Below are 18707 nucleotides of genomic sequence, written 5' to 3'. Positions count from 1 at the left end.
CGGTACATTTTTTTTGCATGGAAATATGTATTTTTTTTATTGTAGGCCTGTAATTTTTAGGAATAACTCACTGAAATCTGTCCGAACAAGAGTCTAGTAAACATCCCGGGTATGATAAAATTTGAATCACGAAATCATAAATTATAATTTAATAAATAATCATAAAAAATAATATATTAATAATAAATTTAATTCAATAATATAATCAAACCAAAAACACTGAAATTTGAAATATAGCGCCAAGTTCGCACATCACTGAGCAAAGTTGCAAAATCGTTTTTAGTGTCTGATGACGAATTTCCCCACGAATCATTATCACTCAATTCTGCAAGTGGTTCTAATTTACTATCGCTGTTCTCTAGCTGGTCTACAACCACTTTTGACCTAAAGGGACACTTTTTGGACGCCATGGACATTTTTCAGTTTCCAGGCAGAAAGAACAGTAAAAATGCAGGCAGGGCGCAGGACAAAGCACTAGGGACAAAATGTATGTGAAATGGTTTGATACAATAATGTTTTACTATGTGATTTTAGTGTATTGAGTGTCACTTTTTGACATTTTCAAATTCCTTGCCGTTCTGTCCCCTGTACGTCCTGACGCTTGCAGGGGATGGAACCCAGATGACAGATGCCGGCATCCGCCGGATTACATTGCCGGGGACACTGCAGGAGGGACATTGCGGGAGCGCAGGACAAGGTAAGTGAAGAACAGATGCCGGAGCAGCGTTGCATGGTAAGCCTGAGTGTAGCTCGGGGTTACCGCTTTTGGTACTGAAACTTTACCCCGAGCTACACTCGGGAATACCGTCCGGGAGGCTACCTTCCTATAACAGACCAAGCTGTCCAGCAAAAGTGACAGCTGGAAGGTTGGGACAAACCATTTAACACTGAGTTGTTTTTTTTTTTTTTTTCAGGCTGCATGGAAAAAAATCTAATGGATTGCTCCATCCATTCTAAGCAGTGTGGGGGATGATTTTCCTGCTCTGCCTATTGTATTTTGACAGTTGGCCCCACTGTTAACATACCCAAACAGTGGCTGTAACTGATTGGATGCTGCTACTGTTCTGACCAAAAATGTTCCAACTGGCTCTTTTAATTTTTTTTTCTTCTAATGGAGGGTATATTGTATCTCTACTCATGCACCCAAAAAGTAGAATGTGCCCTAGAATAAACACACCTTAAGTAAAGGTCCTTAAGTAAAAAAAAAAATTAAAAAGTTCCCCGATTCACATTCATCATCAGTCACAAGGAAAATCAGTGTATGGTGAGTGTAACACTACCCTCTGCATAAAGAAACTCTAACAAAGAAAAACTACACTTCTGAGGCACCAGACCATAGCCGTATTTATTAAAATCCATGTTTTTGTTTATATCATAAGAAATATAAAAGCACTTTTTGATTGCTATTCCACATACAAATAAACTTAAAGTGTTACTTAACCCGAAACCGTAAATCAGTCTCTATATGCAGTAAAGCATGCTTGTTGTACTCACTGTGGAACCTAAGGGGTTAATCCTCCTCATTGTGTAAAAGGCTGTTTGATGCTGTCTTCTCTGATCCTCCCCTTCTTCCACTATCCCCAATCCATCTGCTGATAGTACCGAGCTCTAGGAGTCACTCTGCAAATGCTCAGTTTAGTGCGTATGGCTAGAAGGCTTTTTTTTTTCTTCAGAAAGCGTGCATGTGATTAGCACAGGGCCAGTCAGCACTGTCCAGACAAGAGGGTTGGGTGTCCTGCAGCCTCATAGTACAGTCAGAGGAGAAAGAAAACTCCTCCTACAAGCTTTAACCAGTGCTCAGCTGGACACTGATAGAAGTCACAAGATTGCTATATATTGCTGATGAGAAAAGGTATTTAGCAGTTTATATTTACTAAAATAATTGAACTTCTATGTTGTGTGTACTATGGGAGAGCAGATATAATGAATGCAGGACCCTTTGTTTTTTTTATTAACACTTTTTAATATACGTCAATCCACCCAGATATCCCAATACTCATATTTAACTACTTTCTAATTAATTTGCAGATCAGTATTGGGATATCCAAAATTCAACACGTTTCCGGGGTCAACGCCCAATTCTTTAGGAATAATAGGGAGGCAGTAATCTACAAAGCAAATCACTGCATATTTGTAACATAATTATTTAATTTAGCATGTGCTACCTGTGCATATTTTTCTGCACTGAACTCTAGCCTTAGCTTGGGGGAGGAATGGACAGAGGAGTGGGATGAGCAGTTCTGCCAGATACTACTAGTGCTACTTATCGCGAACGGTTAGACTATGATTCTGGCAGCTTTTCATAGTCACAACAGAGAATCTTACCTACACTGATCAGCCATAACTTTATACCCACTGACAGGCAAATATAAGACAGTGAATACCTTTGATTATCTCATTACAGTGGCATCTGAACGTTGGTGGGAAATATTAGGCAGCAAGTAAACATGTTGTTCCTGAAGTTGATGTGTTAAAAGCAGAAACAAATGGGCATCATAGTTTGCTGTGTATTGGGGTGCATAGCCATGGATTGGTCAGGGTGCCCATACTGACCCATGTCCAGAGCCAAAAGTACCTACAATGGGCAAGTGAGCACCAGAACTCGACCATGGAGCAATAAAAGAACGTGGTCTGGTCTGAGGAATGATGTTTTTGTGTGTGCGTGTGCATGCGTGTGTGTGTGTCTTACCTGGGGAAGAGATGGTACCAGGGTGCAGTATGGGAAGAAGGCAAGTCGGCAGAGTCAGTGTGATGCTTTGAGCAATGTTCTGCTGGGAATCCTTGGGCCCTGCCATTCATGTTTACATTGACACGTCCAACCTGTCTAAACATTGTTGGTGACCAAGTACACCTCTAAATAGAATTGGTTTTCCCGGATGGCAGTGGCCTCTTTTCAGCAGGATAATGTGCCTTGCCACACTGCAAAAATGGTTTGAGGACTTCTCCAGATCTTAGTCTAATCGAGCATCTGTGGGATGTACTGGAAAAATAAGTCCAATCCATGGAGAGCCCACCTTGCAATTTACAGGACTTAAAGAATCTGCTACTAAAGGATTGGTGCCAGATATACAGCATACCTTTTTAGAGGTCTAGTGGCATCCAAACCACGACAGGTCCGGGTTGTTTTGGCAGCAAAAGGGGGACCTACTCATTTATAGGTGGATGGTCATAAAGTTTTGACTTCTCGGTATATATACAGTCGCTTTGTAACCCACCTTAATGTTGTAGTTGAATAATGGAGAAACATGTTTTCTGATACCTTTTGTCAGGAGTTAAAGAGATTCTAAAACCAAGGCATTTAACCTTAATGCATTCCCTGCATTAAGGTAAAAAATGTCCCAGTAATTGTTGTAACTCCCCCCCAGCTTCCTATATACGTACTATATATTTCTAGAGTCCTATCTCGATCTAGCTCTGTACCCATCTGCAGTGGTGTTGGTCTATGTTCCTCTCCTCACAGGGCACAGAGGCAGTAACAGGAGCCTGAAGCTGTCATTCAATTCCTGTAAGGAGGGGCGGGGCCAAGCCATGCTGTGTGTGTCTATGTACACAACCTGGCTTGGGATTAAGCCTGCATATCTGCCCCCATAGCTAGCAGTTTGCTATGGGGGCAGACACAGAAGAGGAAAGGACGGTAATCCCCAGGGCCTAGCATTGTCAAGGGAGCCTTGTAGATTGCTGTAAGTTTTGCAGTGAGCAGACTCCAACTCATCCCACTGCACTGCAAGTGTTGTCAATCCAAAACGGCTTGGCTGGAGCAGTCTGCGCATGTGCAGCAGCATGAATTGATGCACACAGTTCTCTAGCAATGTCATTTTTTACTTTACACTTGTACGTGGTAACAAGTTGGAGCTCACACAGTGCAAAGTTTGCAGTGCCCATTTCCCAGGGAGAGACCCCTGACAACAGGGGATGGTCTCTGGGAAACTGGGATGGATGGTGACCTTGGTCACAGGAAGGAAAAAATGTCACCAGCGCACCAAGGATTACCAATATGGGTCCAAAGGTTTTAATAAACGATCACAAAGTTACAGCAAGGCAACGTTTCGGAGTCTCGCAGGACCCCTTTATCAGGCATGTGACCCAGAAAGCCCCACTACACTTTAGTATATCAGTTGTGCAGAACACTTTCATGGCAAGTCCCTAATGGAAATATAATATAGTAGCTGATTCTGGCCATGAAGCCCCAGTATAAGATCACTCCTAGTTTGTGTTTATAGATATCTGTTTGCTATACATCCATTTATAACCTTTGTTTCTCCTCACAGTCAGAATTTGCTGTGCGATGTGACAATAGTGGCCGAAGATGTGGAGATAACAGCTCACAAAGTGGTTTTGGCTGCGTGCAGTCCCTATTTCCATGCAATGTTTACAGGTATGACATTTCTTGTGGTTACATATTATTTTTGAGTATACTTTGTATCATTTTCTTGTGTCTAAGAGTAAGATTACAGTTATGAGTTTGTTAGTTTAAGCTGAACTCCAGGTCAAGAATGAAGGGCTAATTCTACCTTTTGCAAAAGATAATAAATACACCCGTTTTGCAGAGATGTGCAGTTTATTATTTTTTGCACTGGAGGCTTAAACACTTTGCAGTCTGTGGATTATGAGTGTAGTGCTCTGGCTCCTGCAGACTCTTCTTCTAACTCAAGTCTGTACTTTGGTGTATCAGTGTACTTAAAGTATGGTGATGTCACTACGCTTGTGTTCCATTGAAATCTGAGTCCCTCTGCTGCAGTTGCAGATGAGATTTGTTGTTTTTTCATTCATGCCGAAGCCTACAGTTCTGTAAGTTCTGTAAGTTACACACTTAGGCCTAGTTTACTTTGATGCGAATTCTGATGAGATTTTAATCCAATGTCAATGCATAGATTCACATGTCATCTGAAATAACATTGTTTTCAGCGAAAGCAGTTCACATCAATGCAGTGCGATTCTGATGCGGCAAAAAAAACAAAACAAAAGGGTCATGTACGAGTTTGACCTGGTGCGGTGCGAATCCAACTCTATAGACTTCAGTGGGACTGGATTTAATTTGCAATACTAAGTTCATATAAAATAGGTAGTGAGCGCTCTAATAGATGTCAGCAGCTAGAACACAATAGGCAACCACAATGCCTTAAATATAAACAGTCAAACTAAAATATTGAAGTGCAGCGCTAAGAAGAATAAAAAGTCAATAGAGTGATAATCTGGTATCACAATGGTGTACTGTAGAGGTACGGAATCCCACGGCTTCCACTTTATCAGAATGACAGAAATGCGCACTCACCGGAAACGCATGGGTTATGCGCATGTGTGATTATGCATCACGGGCAATGGGAACATCAGAATCCAGGCAGCCAGGCGTCTCCCTCACGGTGGGTCATCACAGACTCCTGTAACAGGTCCGGGGGATCCCCTTAAGGTAAGCCAGTTGTTCCCTTCTCCAGGAAAAAACCTCCTCTCAGGATGGCAAAAGTGCTTTCTCTATGGGAGTGAAAGCTCCAGATAGGAGCCCCAGAAAACAAATGCCCAGAATAGTGTAGTATGTTCAAAATCTCAGGTTTATTCATCAAAATAGCAGCAGGGCAGTAAGCATATGGTACATCATGATATGTGAAGTACATAAAGTAAACAAATGCAGTACTGACCCCCAGTGGTGTAAAACGCCGGGCCTCCTCGTGGCTCCGGCGGGTATAAGACGTCACGCTCTGTGCAGTTCCTCCTTAGGCCTTTCGTGCTAGAGGCACATCATCAGAGGGGAGACTGCACAGCAGCGTGACTGACGCCAGTGTAAGAAATAAGGGAACTGGCACATGCGCAATGAGCCGCGGCCATTTTCCCGAAGACAAACGCGCACTGCGCATGCGCGAGCACGGCAGCGCCATTTTGCCGTGGATCCGCGATCTACCATGTAATGAGGAGGAGACAGAGAAGTCTCAAAGTAAAAACCCAGACACGATTGTTAACTATGTACCACTTTCACTCCCTATAAAGGTATAGCATCTACTATTTATTCCCTGGGGTCTGTGACATATTGTTTACAGCTCACTCCCTGGGGTCTGTGACATAGTTAACAATCGTGTCTGGGTTTTTACTTTGAGACTTCTCTGTCTCCTCCTCATTACATGGTAGATCGCGGATCCACGGCAAAATGGCGCTGCCGTGCTCGCGCATGCGCAGTGCGCGTTTGTCTTCGGGAAAATGGCCGCGGCTCATTGCGCATGTGCCAGTTCCCTTATTTCTTACACTGGCGTCAGTCACGCTGCTGTGCAGTCTCCCCTCTGATGATGTGCCTCTAGCACGAAAGGCCTAAGGAGGAACTGCACAGAGCGTGACGTCTTATACCCGCCGGAGCCACGAGGAGGCCCGGCGTTTTACACCACTGGGGGTCAGTACTGCATTTGTTTACTTTATGTACTTCACATATCATGATGTACCATATGCTTACTGCCCTGCTGCTATTTTGATGAATAAACCTGAGATTTTGAACATACTACACTATTCTGGGCATTTGTTTTCTGGGGCTCCTATCTGGAGCTTTCACTCCCATAGAGAAAGCACTTTTGCCATCCTGAGAGGAGGTTTTTTCCTGGAGAAGGGAACAACTGGCTTACCTTAAGGGGATCCCCCGGACCTGTTACAGGAGTCTGTGATGACCCACCGTGAGGGAGACGCCTGGCTGCCTGGATTCTGATGTTCCCATTGCCCGTGATGCATAATCACACATGCGCATAACCCATGCGTTTCCGGTGAGTGCGCAATACTAAGTTCACATTACTGCGAATCCAGATTTTTTTTTTTTCTAGATTTTTACATACTTTGGCTAGACATAAAATTGAAGATGTGACCAATCCCCTCACAAATTTCCATCAAAATCGCATTAGAATTGCACTTGACACAAAACAATCACACTGTGACTTCACACTGCAAGCACAGAAAAACGGATGTAATTCGCAGAGCAGCAGTGGGAAACCAAGCCTAAGGGTGTAACATAGGAACATGGTCAGAAAGATGAACCTGGCATTTAAAAACACAAATTTAAATGTATCTCTATTCTTATCTATGGACAAGACAAGTTTTTGTAGGGATGCACCAAAATTTTCGGTGGCCAAAACATTTTGTCAGAAAATACCCCTATTGGCCTTTGGCCGATATGAAAATAGGCACTGATACAGGTGATGAAAATATCCCCGCCGCCTGTGGTTCTCAAGCTTACCCGAGAACCCGTTCCAATGATCCCGGTGGCTGGGCATAGAGATTCTTGAAGGAAAGATGGCCTTCGCTCATCTCTATGCCTTTGGAGGAAACAAGGCCATTTTTTATTTTTATTTTTAAAGCACTAGATCGATTTTTTTTTTTTTGTTTGCTCTAATGCTTTACATTACAGAGGAGAGATGTGGAGTCAGTAAGACCCCACATCTCTCCATAAAGAGGACCTGTCACTGCTTATTTCTATCACAAGGGATGTTTGCATTCCTTGTGATAGGAATAAAAGTGATAGAAGAAAAATTTTAAAGGGACAGTGTAAAAAAAAAAAGATCTAATAAAATAAATAAAAAATGTAAAATGGCCTCGTCCCCCTGTGATCGCACGCAGTCGTGAAGGCATACATAGGCCACGCCCTGGGCAAATCGGGTTGAACAAAAAAAAAACCATGTATGGACTGCTTTAGGCTTTTAAATGATATCATGCAGAATTAATTATTGTTACAGATCAGTTGAGGCTTTACACTATCAAATTATAAAAATATAAGCAGCAAGTTACAGAATTACAAAAGGTGCCAAAGGTACAAAATACTGTCAGTGTGCCTTCTTACAGTAAAGTGCTGTGAACAGAGCACAGGCTTAAATGCAAAATGAGCAGAAAGTGACAGCAAAATTGCCAGCAGCCAAAGAAAGGATGATAGTGACACAATCTTTATTGGCAGCATCACCATGGAGTGTTTTCTCAGGGCCCGGAGTTCTACTTTAGGGTCTTGTCTTTGATGAAATTTGCATTTATAGTAAGCCAACTTTTATATTTGGATCAGCTTTTTCTTTACAGTCTTTTCCCTCATTATGACGGATAAAATTGGCTTCCTGTACTGAACATACCAGGGTGTGGTGCCAGTGTTTACTTTTTTTCATTGTTGGCCAGAGCATGAATGTGTAGGGAAAATCTAGGCTTCTCCAGGTACACCTCCCACCTCTGTTTTCTGTGCATGTCAACATATGTCATGATTTTTCACATAATTGTTAAAGGTACACTAAACTCTGGTTTAAAAATCGAAAAATTTAATGCTTCTTGAGAAACTGCCTAACATTTTACAAGATAAACAATCCAAATTTGATAAGATCCGGGACCCTTGACTTCAATATCTGCATTGTACGGACTAATTATTATTATACAGGATTTATATAGCGCCAACAGTTTGCTCAGCGCTTTACAATATAACGGGAGACAATACAGCAACAATACAGTTCAATACAAGAGGGATAGGAGGGCCCTGCTCCTTGGAGATTACAATCTAGGAGGGAGGGGCTAGTGGTATAAAAGGTAGTAACTGTGGGGGATGGGCTGGTTGGAAGAGTAGAAGATTCCATTATTAGCTGAGGGCAGGATAGGCTTTCCTGAAGAGATAGGTTTTCAGAGATCGCCTAAAAGTGAGCAGAGTAGGTGATAGTCTGATAAATTGGGGTAGAGAGTTCCAGAGGATGGGGGAAGCTCTGGAGAAGTCCTGGAGACGAGCATGGGAGGAGGAAACAAGGGAGCTAGAGAGAGTAGGAGGTCTTGCGAGGAGCAGAGAGTACGGTTTGGGTGATATTTGGAGACAAGATCGTTGATGTAATTTGGGGCAGAGTTATAAATGCCTTTATACGTTATTGTTAATGTTTTGAATTTTATCCGTTGGGCAATGGGAAGCCAGTGGAGGGATTGGCAGAGAGGGATGGCAGATACAGAACAATTAGTAAGGTAGATAAGTCTGGCAGCAGCATTCATATTAGACTGAAGAGGAGATAGCCTGCGTTTCAGTAGGCCAATGAGGAGGGAGTTACAATAGTCAAGGCGTGATATAACAAGGGAGTGAATAAGTTGCTTAGTGGTTTCCGTGGTTAGGAATGGGTGTATCTTGGAGATGTTGTGGAGGTGAAGTCTACAAGATTTGGGACAGTGATTGGATTTGGGGGTGAAAGGACAGATGGGAGTCTAGGATTACACCTAGCACCCTGGCATGAGGGGAGGGACTGATGATAGTGTTATTGATCTTGATGGAGAAGTCAGGGGAGGGGGCACGGGCTGGGGGGAATACTAAGAGCTCAGTTTTGGAAAGATTGAGTTTGAGGAAGTGGAGTGACATCCATGCCGATATGTCGCTAATGCTAAGATGGTGGTGGGGGCACAGTACTGAAGGGGGGCATGTTGTCACAATCTCTTACTTTTTTATTTAACTCTTTCTCCACTTATTTCAAACCTTTTTCTTTTTAAATGACTATTTACTGTGTACTACTATGAGACTTGAACACAGGATAATGGTCCCTATTGGTTTTTCTTTTTATAATTTATATAAGGTAGTTATCCGTTTATGGTCCACTTTGTGCTGAAAATGCAAGGACCTTGCACTAAGCCCCTTTTAGCAGTACCAAATGGATGAAACAACCAGGGGCTCCATAAAACCCGTATTGCATAATGATTCTTATTTTGTGATGAAGTAAGCCATTCCTTATGTTGTCTTTGCAATTTCCTCATTGTTCCTCACTCGAGCCTTTGTCTTAAATGATTGTTTGTAATGTTTTTCCTTCGCTAAAACAAAATAAACTATTAAAAAAAAAAAAGAAGAAAATTCTATCCAAGTATGTATCTAGAAAAGTGCTTTCTGTTGCTCTCAGCCTCCTCCAAATTTTCTTTTTTTGCTACTGTTCCTGTTTCTTCTGTTTTGCTCCCACTGTATGTGGAAACATAGCCGCCCTATCTTGCGTGCTCCTGGGCAGAGTTTCATGTCAGGGATCATGCAAAGTACAGAAATCATCCTATTTTGCACCCTGAACTAAATTTAATCCTGTCTCTCTGTAATATGCTGTAGTAGATTACTGGATATGCTTTCCTTTATTTTAATGTAGAAAGCATTCCCATTGATCTAAGGTATGGGCTCTATAGTTCTGCTTTTGAACTAGCCTGTACCTGCAGCCTAACCTGTGGAAAAGCAGTATACACATAAAAGAAGTGAACTGCATATTCAGTATGAAGATGTAAACATTTTGTCATGTTCTGTTCTTTAATTCAGCAATAATGCACTCAACCCTTTATTTCATCTAAATGTTCCAACTTATTTTTCTAATCAGAAGTGCTGACCATTTTAGGGCTTGTTCCCACCAGGTGCACTTTGCTTCATCTAAGTAAATCCTTATTTGTAGACCCTGGTGGAACCAATGCATTGCATTGTGATGCATGAGGAAACTCCTTAAAGCATATTAATATAGTATTCCACATTATCGGTGCTTTAAAGTGAATTGGTTCTTTGCTGATGTAGGTCGAAGCTACAGTCCCACTTTAATGTTGCCCCCTCCAGCTGTCCATGCTTTCCAATATTCTTTCTCTCCTACTATTTTGTACACTTGTGGTAGCAAAAAGTAGTCATGTGTAAGTGATCCATGCAGTGCATCAAGGCTGAGGATTCTCTCTCCACCCCCATATGATAATGCCAAATGGCCAAAGTCTCAGTAGCACCAGTATTATGGATGACATGCATCTACATGACTGTAGACCAGTGATCTCCAAAAATGGCCTCATGCTTGCCTTTATCTAACCCTTGATGCACAATTCCTCCTACTGATACAAGGCACTATTTTTTCCATTGATACCAACAATGAGGCATAATTTTTTCCCACTGGCACTAGTAATGGGGCACTATTCCTCCCACTGGCACTAGTTATGGGGTACTGTTCCTTCCACTGGCACTAATGTTGGGGCACTGTTCCTTCCACTGGCACTAGTGATGGGGTACTGTTCCTTCCACTGGCACTAATGTTGGGGCACTGTTCCTCCCACTGGCACAAATGATGGGGCACTGTTCCTCCCACTGGCACAAATGATGGGGCACTGTTCCTCCCACTGGCACAAATGATGGGGCACTGTTCCTCCCACTGGCACAAATGATGGGGCACTGTTCCTCCCACTGGCACAAATGATGGGGCACTGTTCCTCCCACTGGCACAAATGTTGGGGCACTGTTCCTCCCACTGGCACAAATGTTGGGGCACTGTTCCTCCCACTGGCACAAATGTTGGGGCACTGTTCCTCCCACTGGCACAAATGTTGGGGCACTGTTCCTCCCACTGGCACAAATGATGGGGCACTGTTCTTCCCACTGGCACAAATGATGGGGCACTGTTCTTCCCACTGGCACAAATGATGGGGCACTGTTCCTCCCACTGCCACTAATGCTGGGGCACTGTTCCTCCCACTGGCACTAATGCTGGGGCACTGTTCCTCCCACTGGCACTAATGCTGGGGCACTGTTCCTCCCACTGGCACTAATGCTGGGGCACTGTTCCTCCCACTCGCACTAATGCTGGGGCACTGTTCCTCCCACTGGCACTAATGTTGGGGCACTGTTCCTCCCACTGGCACTAATGTTGGGGCACTGTTCTTCCCACTGGCACAAATGTTGGGGCACTGTTCCTCCCACTGGCACAAATGTTGGGGCACTGTTCCTCCCACTGGCACAAATGTTGGGGCACTGTTCCTCCCACTGGCACAAATGTTGGGGCACTGTTCCTCCCACTGGCACAAATGTTGGGGCACTGTTCCTTCCACTGGCACAAATGTTGGGTCACTGTTCCTTCCCTCCCACGAGCATTAATGATGGGGCACTGCTCCTTCCCTCCCACGAGCATTAATGATGGGGCACTGCTCCTCCCCTCCCACAGGCACTAATAATGGGGCACTTTTCCTCCCATGAACACTAATGATGGGGCACTTTTCCTCCCATGAACACTAATGATGGGGCACTTTCTTAGGTTCAGGCAGAAAACAGTTAGTTGGAACAAATTACTGCTCTCGGTGGTTGGCAGGTGTAAATTCATGCACCAAATTGGATTCCCATTTATGTTTTCAAGCAATTTGATACTGTGTTTCACTCTTTGATTTGAAAAAAGCGATCCTCTCGTATAAAATTAGAAACTTTACAGGAATCTATGTAGCCTGGGGGTTGACGGTGCCTAATCCATTTTATTATTATATGGGTATACAGCTTCAACACCTTACTGCCTGGCAAGATGGTGGCAATGCTGACACCATTAAGCCACTCCTAGTGGGTGTTCTCTCCAACGATAATTTGATAGAATGTCTGGAGGCACTGTTCTTCCCTCTGATGGCAATGATGGCGAACTGTTCCTCCCACTGATGGCAATTAAGGGGCACTGTTCCTCCCACTGAAGGCAATGATGGGGCACTGTTCCTCTCTCTCATAGCAATGATGGGGCACTGTTCCTCCCACTGAAGGCAATGATGGGGCACTGTTCCTCTCTCTCATAGCAATGATGGGGCACTGTTCCTACCTCTCATAGCAATGATGGGGCACTGTCGCTCCCTCTCATAGCAATGATGGGGCACTGTCGCTCCCTCTCATAGCAATGATGGGGCACTGTCGCTCCCTCTCATAGCAATGATGGGGCACTGTCGCTCCCTCTCATAGCAATGATGGGGCACTGTCGCTCCCTCTCATAGCAATGATGGGGCACTGTTCCTACCTCTCATAGCAATGATGGGGCACTGTCGCTTCCTCTCATAGCAATGATGGGGCACTGTTCCTCCCTCTCATAGCAATGATGGGGCACTGTTCCTACCTCTCATAGCAATGATGGGGCACTGTCGCTCCCTCTCGTAGCTATGATGGGGCACTGTCGCTCCCTCTCGTAGCTATGATGGGGCACTGTCGCTCCCTCTCGTAGCTATGATGGGGCACTGTCGCTCCCTCTCGTAGCAATGATGGGGCACTGTCGCTCCCTCTCGTAGCAATGATGGGGCACTGTCGCTCCCTCTCGTAGCAATGATGGGGCACTGTCGCTCCCTCTCGTAGCAATGATGGGGCACTGTCGCTCCCTCTCCTAGCAATGATGGGGCACTGTCGCTCCCTCTCGTAGCAATGATGGGGCACTGTCGCTCCCTCTCGTAGCAATGATGGGGCACTGTCGCTCCCTCTCGTAGCAATGATGGGGCACTGTCGCTCCCTCTCGTAGCAATGATGGGGCACTGTCGCTCCCTCTCCTGGCAATGATGGGGCATGGTCGCTCCCTCTCATAGCAATGATGGGGCACGGTCGCTCCCTCTCATAGCAATGATGGGGCACGGTCGCTCCCTCTCATAGCAATGATGGGGCACGGTCGCTCCCTCTCATAGCAATGATGGGGCACGGTCGCTCCCTCTCATAGCAATGATGGGGCACTGTCGCTCCCTCTCATAGCAATGATGGGGCACTGTCCCTCCCGCTGATAGCAATGATGGGGCAATGTCCCTCCCGCTGATAGCAATGATGGGGCACTGTCCCTCTCGCTGATTCCAATGATGGGGCACTCCCATCCAGCTCCCACTGAGCATAGGCGCTATGTAATTTTTTTTTACTTCCACTGACGACCAAGTCTGAGGCATTGTCTACTCCTACTGATGCTGGGACATTTGCTACTCCCACTTGCCATAGACTGGGCCCCCTTATGTTCGAAGGACAGTAAACTGCCCCTTTTTTTTTTTTTTTCCAGAAAGTTTGGAAACCCCTACTCTAGAGCAGACACGTGCCAATGGAATATTAATATTTGTTGTAAATAGGCAGAAGAGGACATTGAGAAAAGTTATTCCAGGTAGAAAGCTTTCCACTCTAGGTTCTATTCATTGGAACTAAGCGAGTATTATTAGATGACAGTTGGGACTATGGAGGATACAGTATGTTCACACATTGTGCTGCAATGGAGAAGCAGTGTGTAGGAATGCAAAGGGAAGCATGAAAACAAATACCATGACAATTTACTCTGACAATGTAATATATAGTTAATCAGATGCTGGATTACTTCAATTTTTGTTCCTGGGTACCCATTAAGCTTTTATGTGTTCCTCTCATTAAAAATGGTATATAATAAATATATATATATATATATATATTTATAATTGTTTTTCAAAACCATAGCACCACCCTACATGTCAGACAATGCCACATTTAATATGAAGGTTTTATTAGGAAGAGCTTTATTTTCCAACAGCAGGATATAAACATTTTAGGAGCCTGTGAGTCAGTACACAAAAAGAAGAAAAAAAACAAGGCGGCTTGTGACTAGCATTTTAAGTCTTTTAGTTATAGGAATTGAATAGGTGTGTCTTTTTATCTTCTTGGTGCCTTTTTACACCCCTGCTGTGCAGTACCTAAAGGGGAGCTAGAGTTGTGCCCCTTTTGTTGTCAGCGGTGCAGTTTTTACCAATGCCAATCTGTGTGGTTGTTTGCCAGTTGTAGTGATCTGAATAATATTTGTGAAAAGATTCTGAATAAGTGAATACAAATAACTTAAGAGAAGAATTAAATTCACCTTTATACTGACATTATGATAAACTCTAGCAGAATAAACACCCTTCAGATAAGTAGAATATTGCATCATGGTATTGTAGTCAAAATGCCACTGTGATTCTGTTTTTAGTTAATGGGCTAGGTTAATGTTTTACTCTATTACTGTTTATTACCTGTGTTTTACCTTGCCAAATAGTCAGCATTGCTATATGTAGATCAAAGTCACATGTGGTCAAACTAAAATACAGGAATCTGTCTAAAAAAAGAAATGGCCATCAGCGTATTTGGCAATCTGCTAGTTATTTAAAAAAAAAATGTCTGTGTCTGTGGACCTGGTATAGCTAACACACGAATATCTGCAGTTTCTGGATAAAAGGTAGCTTTTTAATTATGTAGTACTTCCCAAATTATGAAATCATTTTTCAGCTGTGCTTGCGTAAGCACCTAGAACAGTTTCCAAAAGCAAGGCTAAACAAAAATGTTAGATCCCCAGCTGTCATGCTGAGAATGTTAGATCCCTGGCCCTCTTAGGGCTCATGTACACTGCGGCTGATAAACTCACGTTTAGGAGCTGTTCACCCTAATGTTTTCCTATGTGTCCATGTACACATCTTCGTTTACAGGCAGTTGAATTTACAGTCTCTTTTTTTTTACCGCAAAAAACGTGCGTTCATATGTCGATTTTATTAGCGTTTCAAACACAAAACGCTTGTAAGTGAGTCTAAACATCATCATGAAAAATGCGTGCAGAGTTTTCAAGGTGCTCAGATGGACAAAACACCTAACACAGGATGTTCCTACCAAGCTTGTCACACATTGTAATGACCAATTCCCACCTCAGACCTCTCCCACTCTTGGAAACAAAAGATATGTTAATGACCATTCACACCTCAAATTCCTCATGCAGACCCCTGCCAGGTGGCCTAATGACTCACTCCACCAGACCCCTGTCCCACCCTTGGAAACAAAAGATATGTTAATGCCCATTCACACCTCAAATTCTTCATGAAGACCCCCTGCCAGGTGACCTTAATGACTTACTCCAGCAAACACCTTCCCACCCTTGGAAACAAAAGAAATGTTAATGAGCAACTCACACCTAATTATCTCAACACATACTGCTGTCTCTGCTTCTACTGTGTGTATTTATCTGAAACAGTCTGAAATAGTTAATAATTTACTACTTTTCAGTGCAGTCTGGGCATTTGGGAGGTTCGCTTCTAAGCGCAAACACTCATAAACATGATATGCAAACGCGGCTGAACAGACGTTTTTTAACCTACGTTTTCCAGCAGTCAGTTTCCATCGTTCAGAAACGTCCCGTGTACATGGCGCCTTAAAGCTGTTTTCCAGTCATTTAAAAAAAAAAATTAAAGTCAGCAGCTACAAATACTATAGCTGCTGTGGTTTAGTAATAAGACCTGCCCAGGTATTCAGCACTGTTTTCACCCGGACTATCTCTTCATCAGTCTCCGGGTCCCCGGTGCCGCCATTTGTGGGAAGTCGGACATTCCTGTTGTGACACCCGGGGAACTGACATTCTGAAAGGAAAGTTCAGCAATGACATCTTGCTTTCTGTTGTTATAGTTGTAGTTTAAGGTGCCAAGTAGGAGTAGGTATTTACATTTTGTATATGAAGTATATATAAATGTAGGTTTTGCTAAGTCACCGATACAGTTTTATTGTTCAGCTTCCTAATATCTATACCGCAAGTGCTTGCTTGCTTACTGATTTACCCGTTTTCCATTGTGACTTGGAAGCTTATTATTTAATGGGGATTGTCTTCAATTTTAGTGGGTGGTGAATTGTGAATGGTTTACACACTCCTTCTTGGAAGGCACGCAGGCTCTGTTCCCCTAGTCGCGTTCTACATGATGCTTATAGAACAGAATGAACTGTGTCCTGATGTCACTGTAGTGTTTAGAGGTCTGAAACTGTTCAGCAAGCTTTTAATCATTTGTGACAGCTGGAAAAGGCAGACACCTAAAATCTGATCATGCATTTACACAGACACTTGTCCATCTGTTGTCAGTTTACTTCCTTCAAGTCATCTGCTTGTTTCTTGCATCGTGATATTTTACTGTCTCCTTAGCAACACTGTATGGACGTCTGGTTAAAAATATTAATAAGCAGGTGGAAGTGTTACTTAGCCTGTGTCTAGGATAACTGGGTTTTCTGTCTGTCTTTTTATATGCCATAAATTGACTTTATTACAGCAGTGAACCTAAGCAGCAGAATGTGACACACATGCCTATGAACACCTTTCCAATAATACTCAGGGTATCCTCCAGTTAGGAGCTTGGTACCTGTGTATCCGAACACCTGCTGCACAATACAGTTAGAGTATGTAAACCCAACATTTTATATCCCTGATCTGTGCCTGCTGTACCATGTACTTGTATGAAAACGTATATTGTTCTCTTTGTATTGCTTGTATTGTGTGAAATCCCTGGTGTACTGCCAGTCCCTCTGCTTTCCTATTGAAAACTGACCACGCTGGGTCAGTGATGGCAATTCAGTGTGCTCTCCTTAAATGGTCCGACTTCTGCTCACAATCCCCCCTGCACAGCCATTCACTGGGAAGTTCAGTGTGCTGCTATGGCTTCTCCTCCCCTAGTTCTCTGTTCTCAGCTGCGTAAGGAGCTTATAGGATATGTGGTCACTTATAAAACCGGTAAAACAAAAAAAAGTATTTTTTATATCTACACATAAATGTTTTTCTTTTCATTTCTATTTTAAACTGAATGGGTTGTTTTACAAGGTCAGGGTTAACATATACTTTAAGAGGCTTCATTCACACAGGCATGAAAATTAGGTAGTTGGGTCACATTTTTGACACTTCCTGACTGCCTATCAATGCCACTCACTGATGTTAAACCGGGAGTGGATGGAGGTATACTCATAGCAGCAGTAGTGTTGCCGAGTATCACAGCAAGGCAAAGATAACATTGACTGCTGAGTTCGGCAGATGATGACATCTTGCAGCCTCCTCCATTCACTTATATTAAAATGTGCCATAAACACACATACGGCAGTTGAAGTACATTTAAAGCACAGTTGCAAAATGTAAAAAATTATCATTTTCTATTTTAGTATTGTATAAAAAAAAAAAAAAAAAAAAAAAAGAAAATCTCACAGGAGACCATTTCTTGATGCGACTTGATTGTCTTTGAAATGTGTCTAAAAATGCCCAATAACATTAAAGGCTGCTTTAAAAATGCCCTGTGGAACTTAGTCTAACAACATCTTAGTGCTTTAACTACTCAATGTCTCCACATCATTTCGGCCGCACTTTCTTTCACTATCTTTCTCTTCCATATTCCACCCCCTCGCTCGCTCTCCATCTCTCTCTCTGTCTCTCTCTTCTCCCTTCCCCCTTCCCCCCCTCTCCCCTCCTCCTCCTCCCCCTCCCCTCCCCCTCTCCCTCCCTCCCCCCCTCTCTCTCCCTCCCCCCCTCTCTCTCCCTTCCCCCCCTCTCTCCCTCCCCCCTCTCTCTCCCTTCCCCTCTCCCTCCCTTCCCCCTCTCTCTCCCTCCCCCCTCTCTCTCCTCCCCCCCTCTCTCTCCCTCCCCCCTCTCTCTCCCCTCCCCCCCTCTCTCTCCCTTCCCCCCCCTCTCCTTCCCCCCTCTCTCCCTCCCCCTCTCTCTCCCCTCCCCCCTCTCTCCCCCTCCCTCTCTCCCCCTCTTCTCCCTCTCTCCCCCTCCCTCTCTCCCCTCTCTCTCTCCCCCCCCCTCTCCCCCCCTCTCTCCCCCCTCTCCTCCCCTCTCTTCCCCCCTCTCCCCCCTCCCTCTCTCCCCCCTCCCCCCTCCCTCTCTCCCCCTCTCCTCCCTCCCTCTCTCCCCCTCTCCCCCTCTCTCTCCTCCCCTCTCCCCCCCTCTCTCTCCTCCCCCTCTCCCCCCTCCCCCTCTCCCCCTCTCTCTCCTCCCCCCTCTCCCCCTCTCTTCCCCCTCTCCCCCTCGCTCTCTTCCTCTCTCTTCCCCCCTCTCTCTCTTCCCCCCTCTCCCCCCTCTCTCTCCTCCCCCTCCCCCCTCTCTCTCTCCTCCCCTCTCCCCTCTCTCTCCTCCCCTCCCCCTCTCCCTCCTCCCCCTCTCTCTCTCCTCCCCCTCCCCCTCTCCCTCCTCCCCCTCTCCCTTCTCCCCCCCCTCTCTCCTCTCCCCCCTCTCTCTCCTCTCCCCCTCTCCCCCCTCTCTCTCCCC

The 18707-nt window shown here is 44.4% G+C and overlaps 1 protein-coding gene across 1 annotated transcript in view; it reads left to right on the top strand.

Annotated features, from left to right (window-relative positions):
- The window catches only part of KLHL2 (kelch like family member 2), a 204647-nt gene that overhangs the window by 36997 nt on the left and 148943 nt on the right, over positions 1-18707 (top strand). Inside the window, exon 3 of the mRNA XM_089670361.1 lies at positions 4269-4375. Within this exon, the coding sequence (XP_089526487.1) occupies positions 4269-4375 (107 nt within the window). The remainder of the gene's footprint in view (positions 1-4268; positions 4376-18707) is intronic.

The sequence above is a fragment of the Staurois parvus genome, unplaced genomic scaffold (assembly GCF_062004578.1).
Source record: "Staurois parvus isolate SC_StPar_1 unplaced genomic scaffold, SC_StPar_1.0 ptg000090l, whole genome shotgun sequence".
Classification (NCBI taxonomy): domain Eukaryota; kingdom Metazoa; phylum Chordata; class Amphibia; order Anura; family Ranidae; genus Staurois; species Staurois parvus.
The sequence above is the reverse complement of the archived record's forward strand: the minus strand, read 5'-3'. Positions and strand labels throughout refer to the sequence as shown.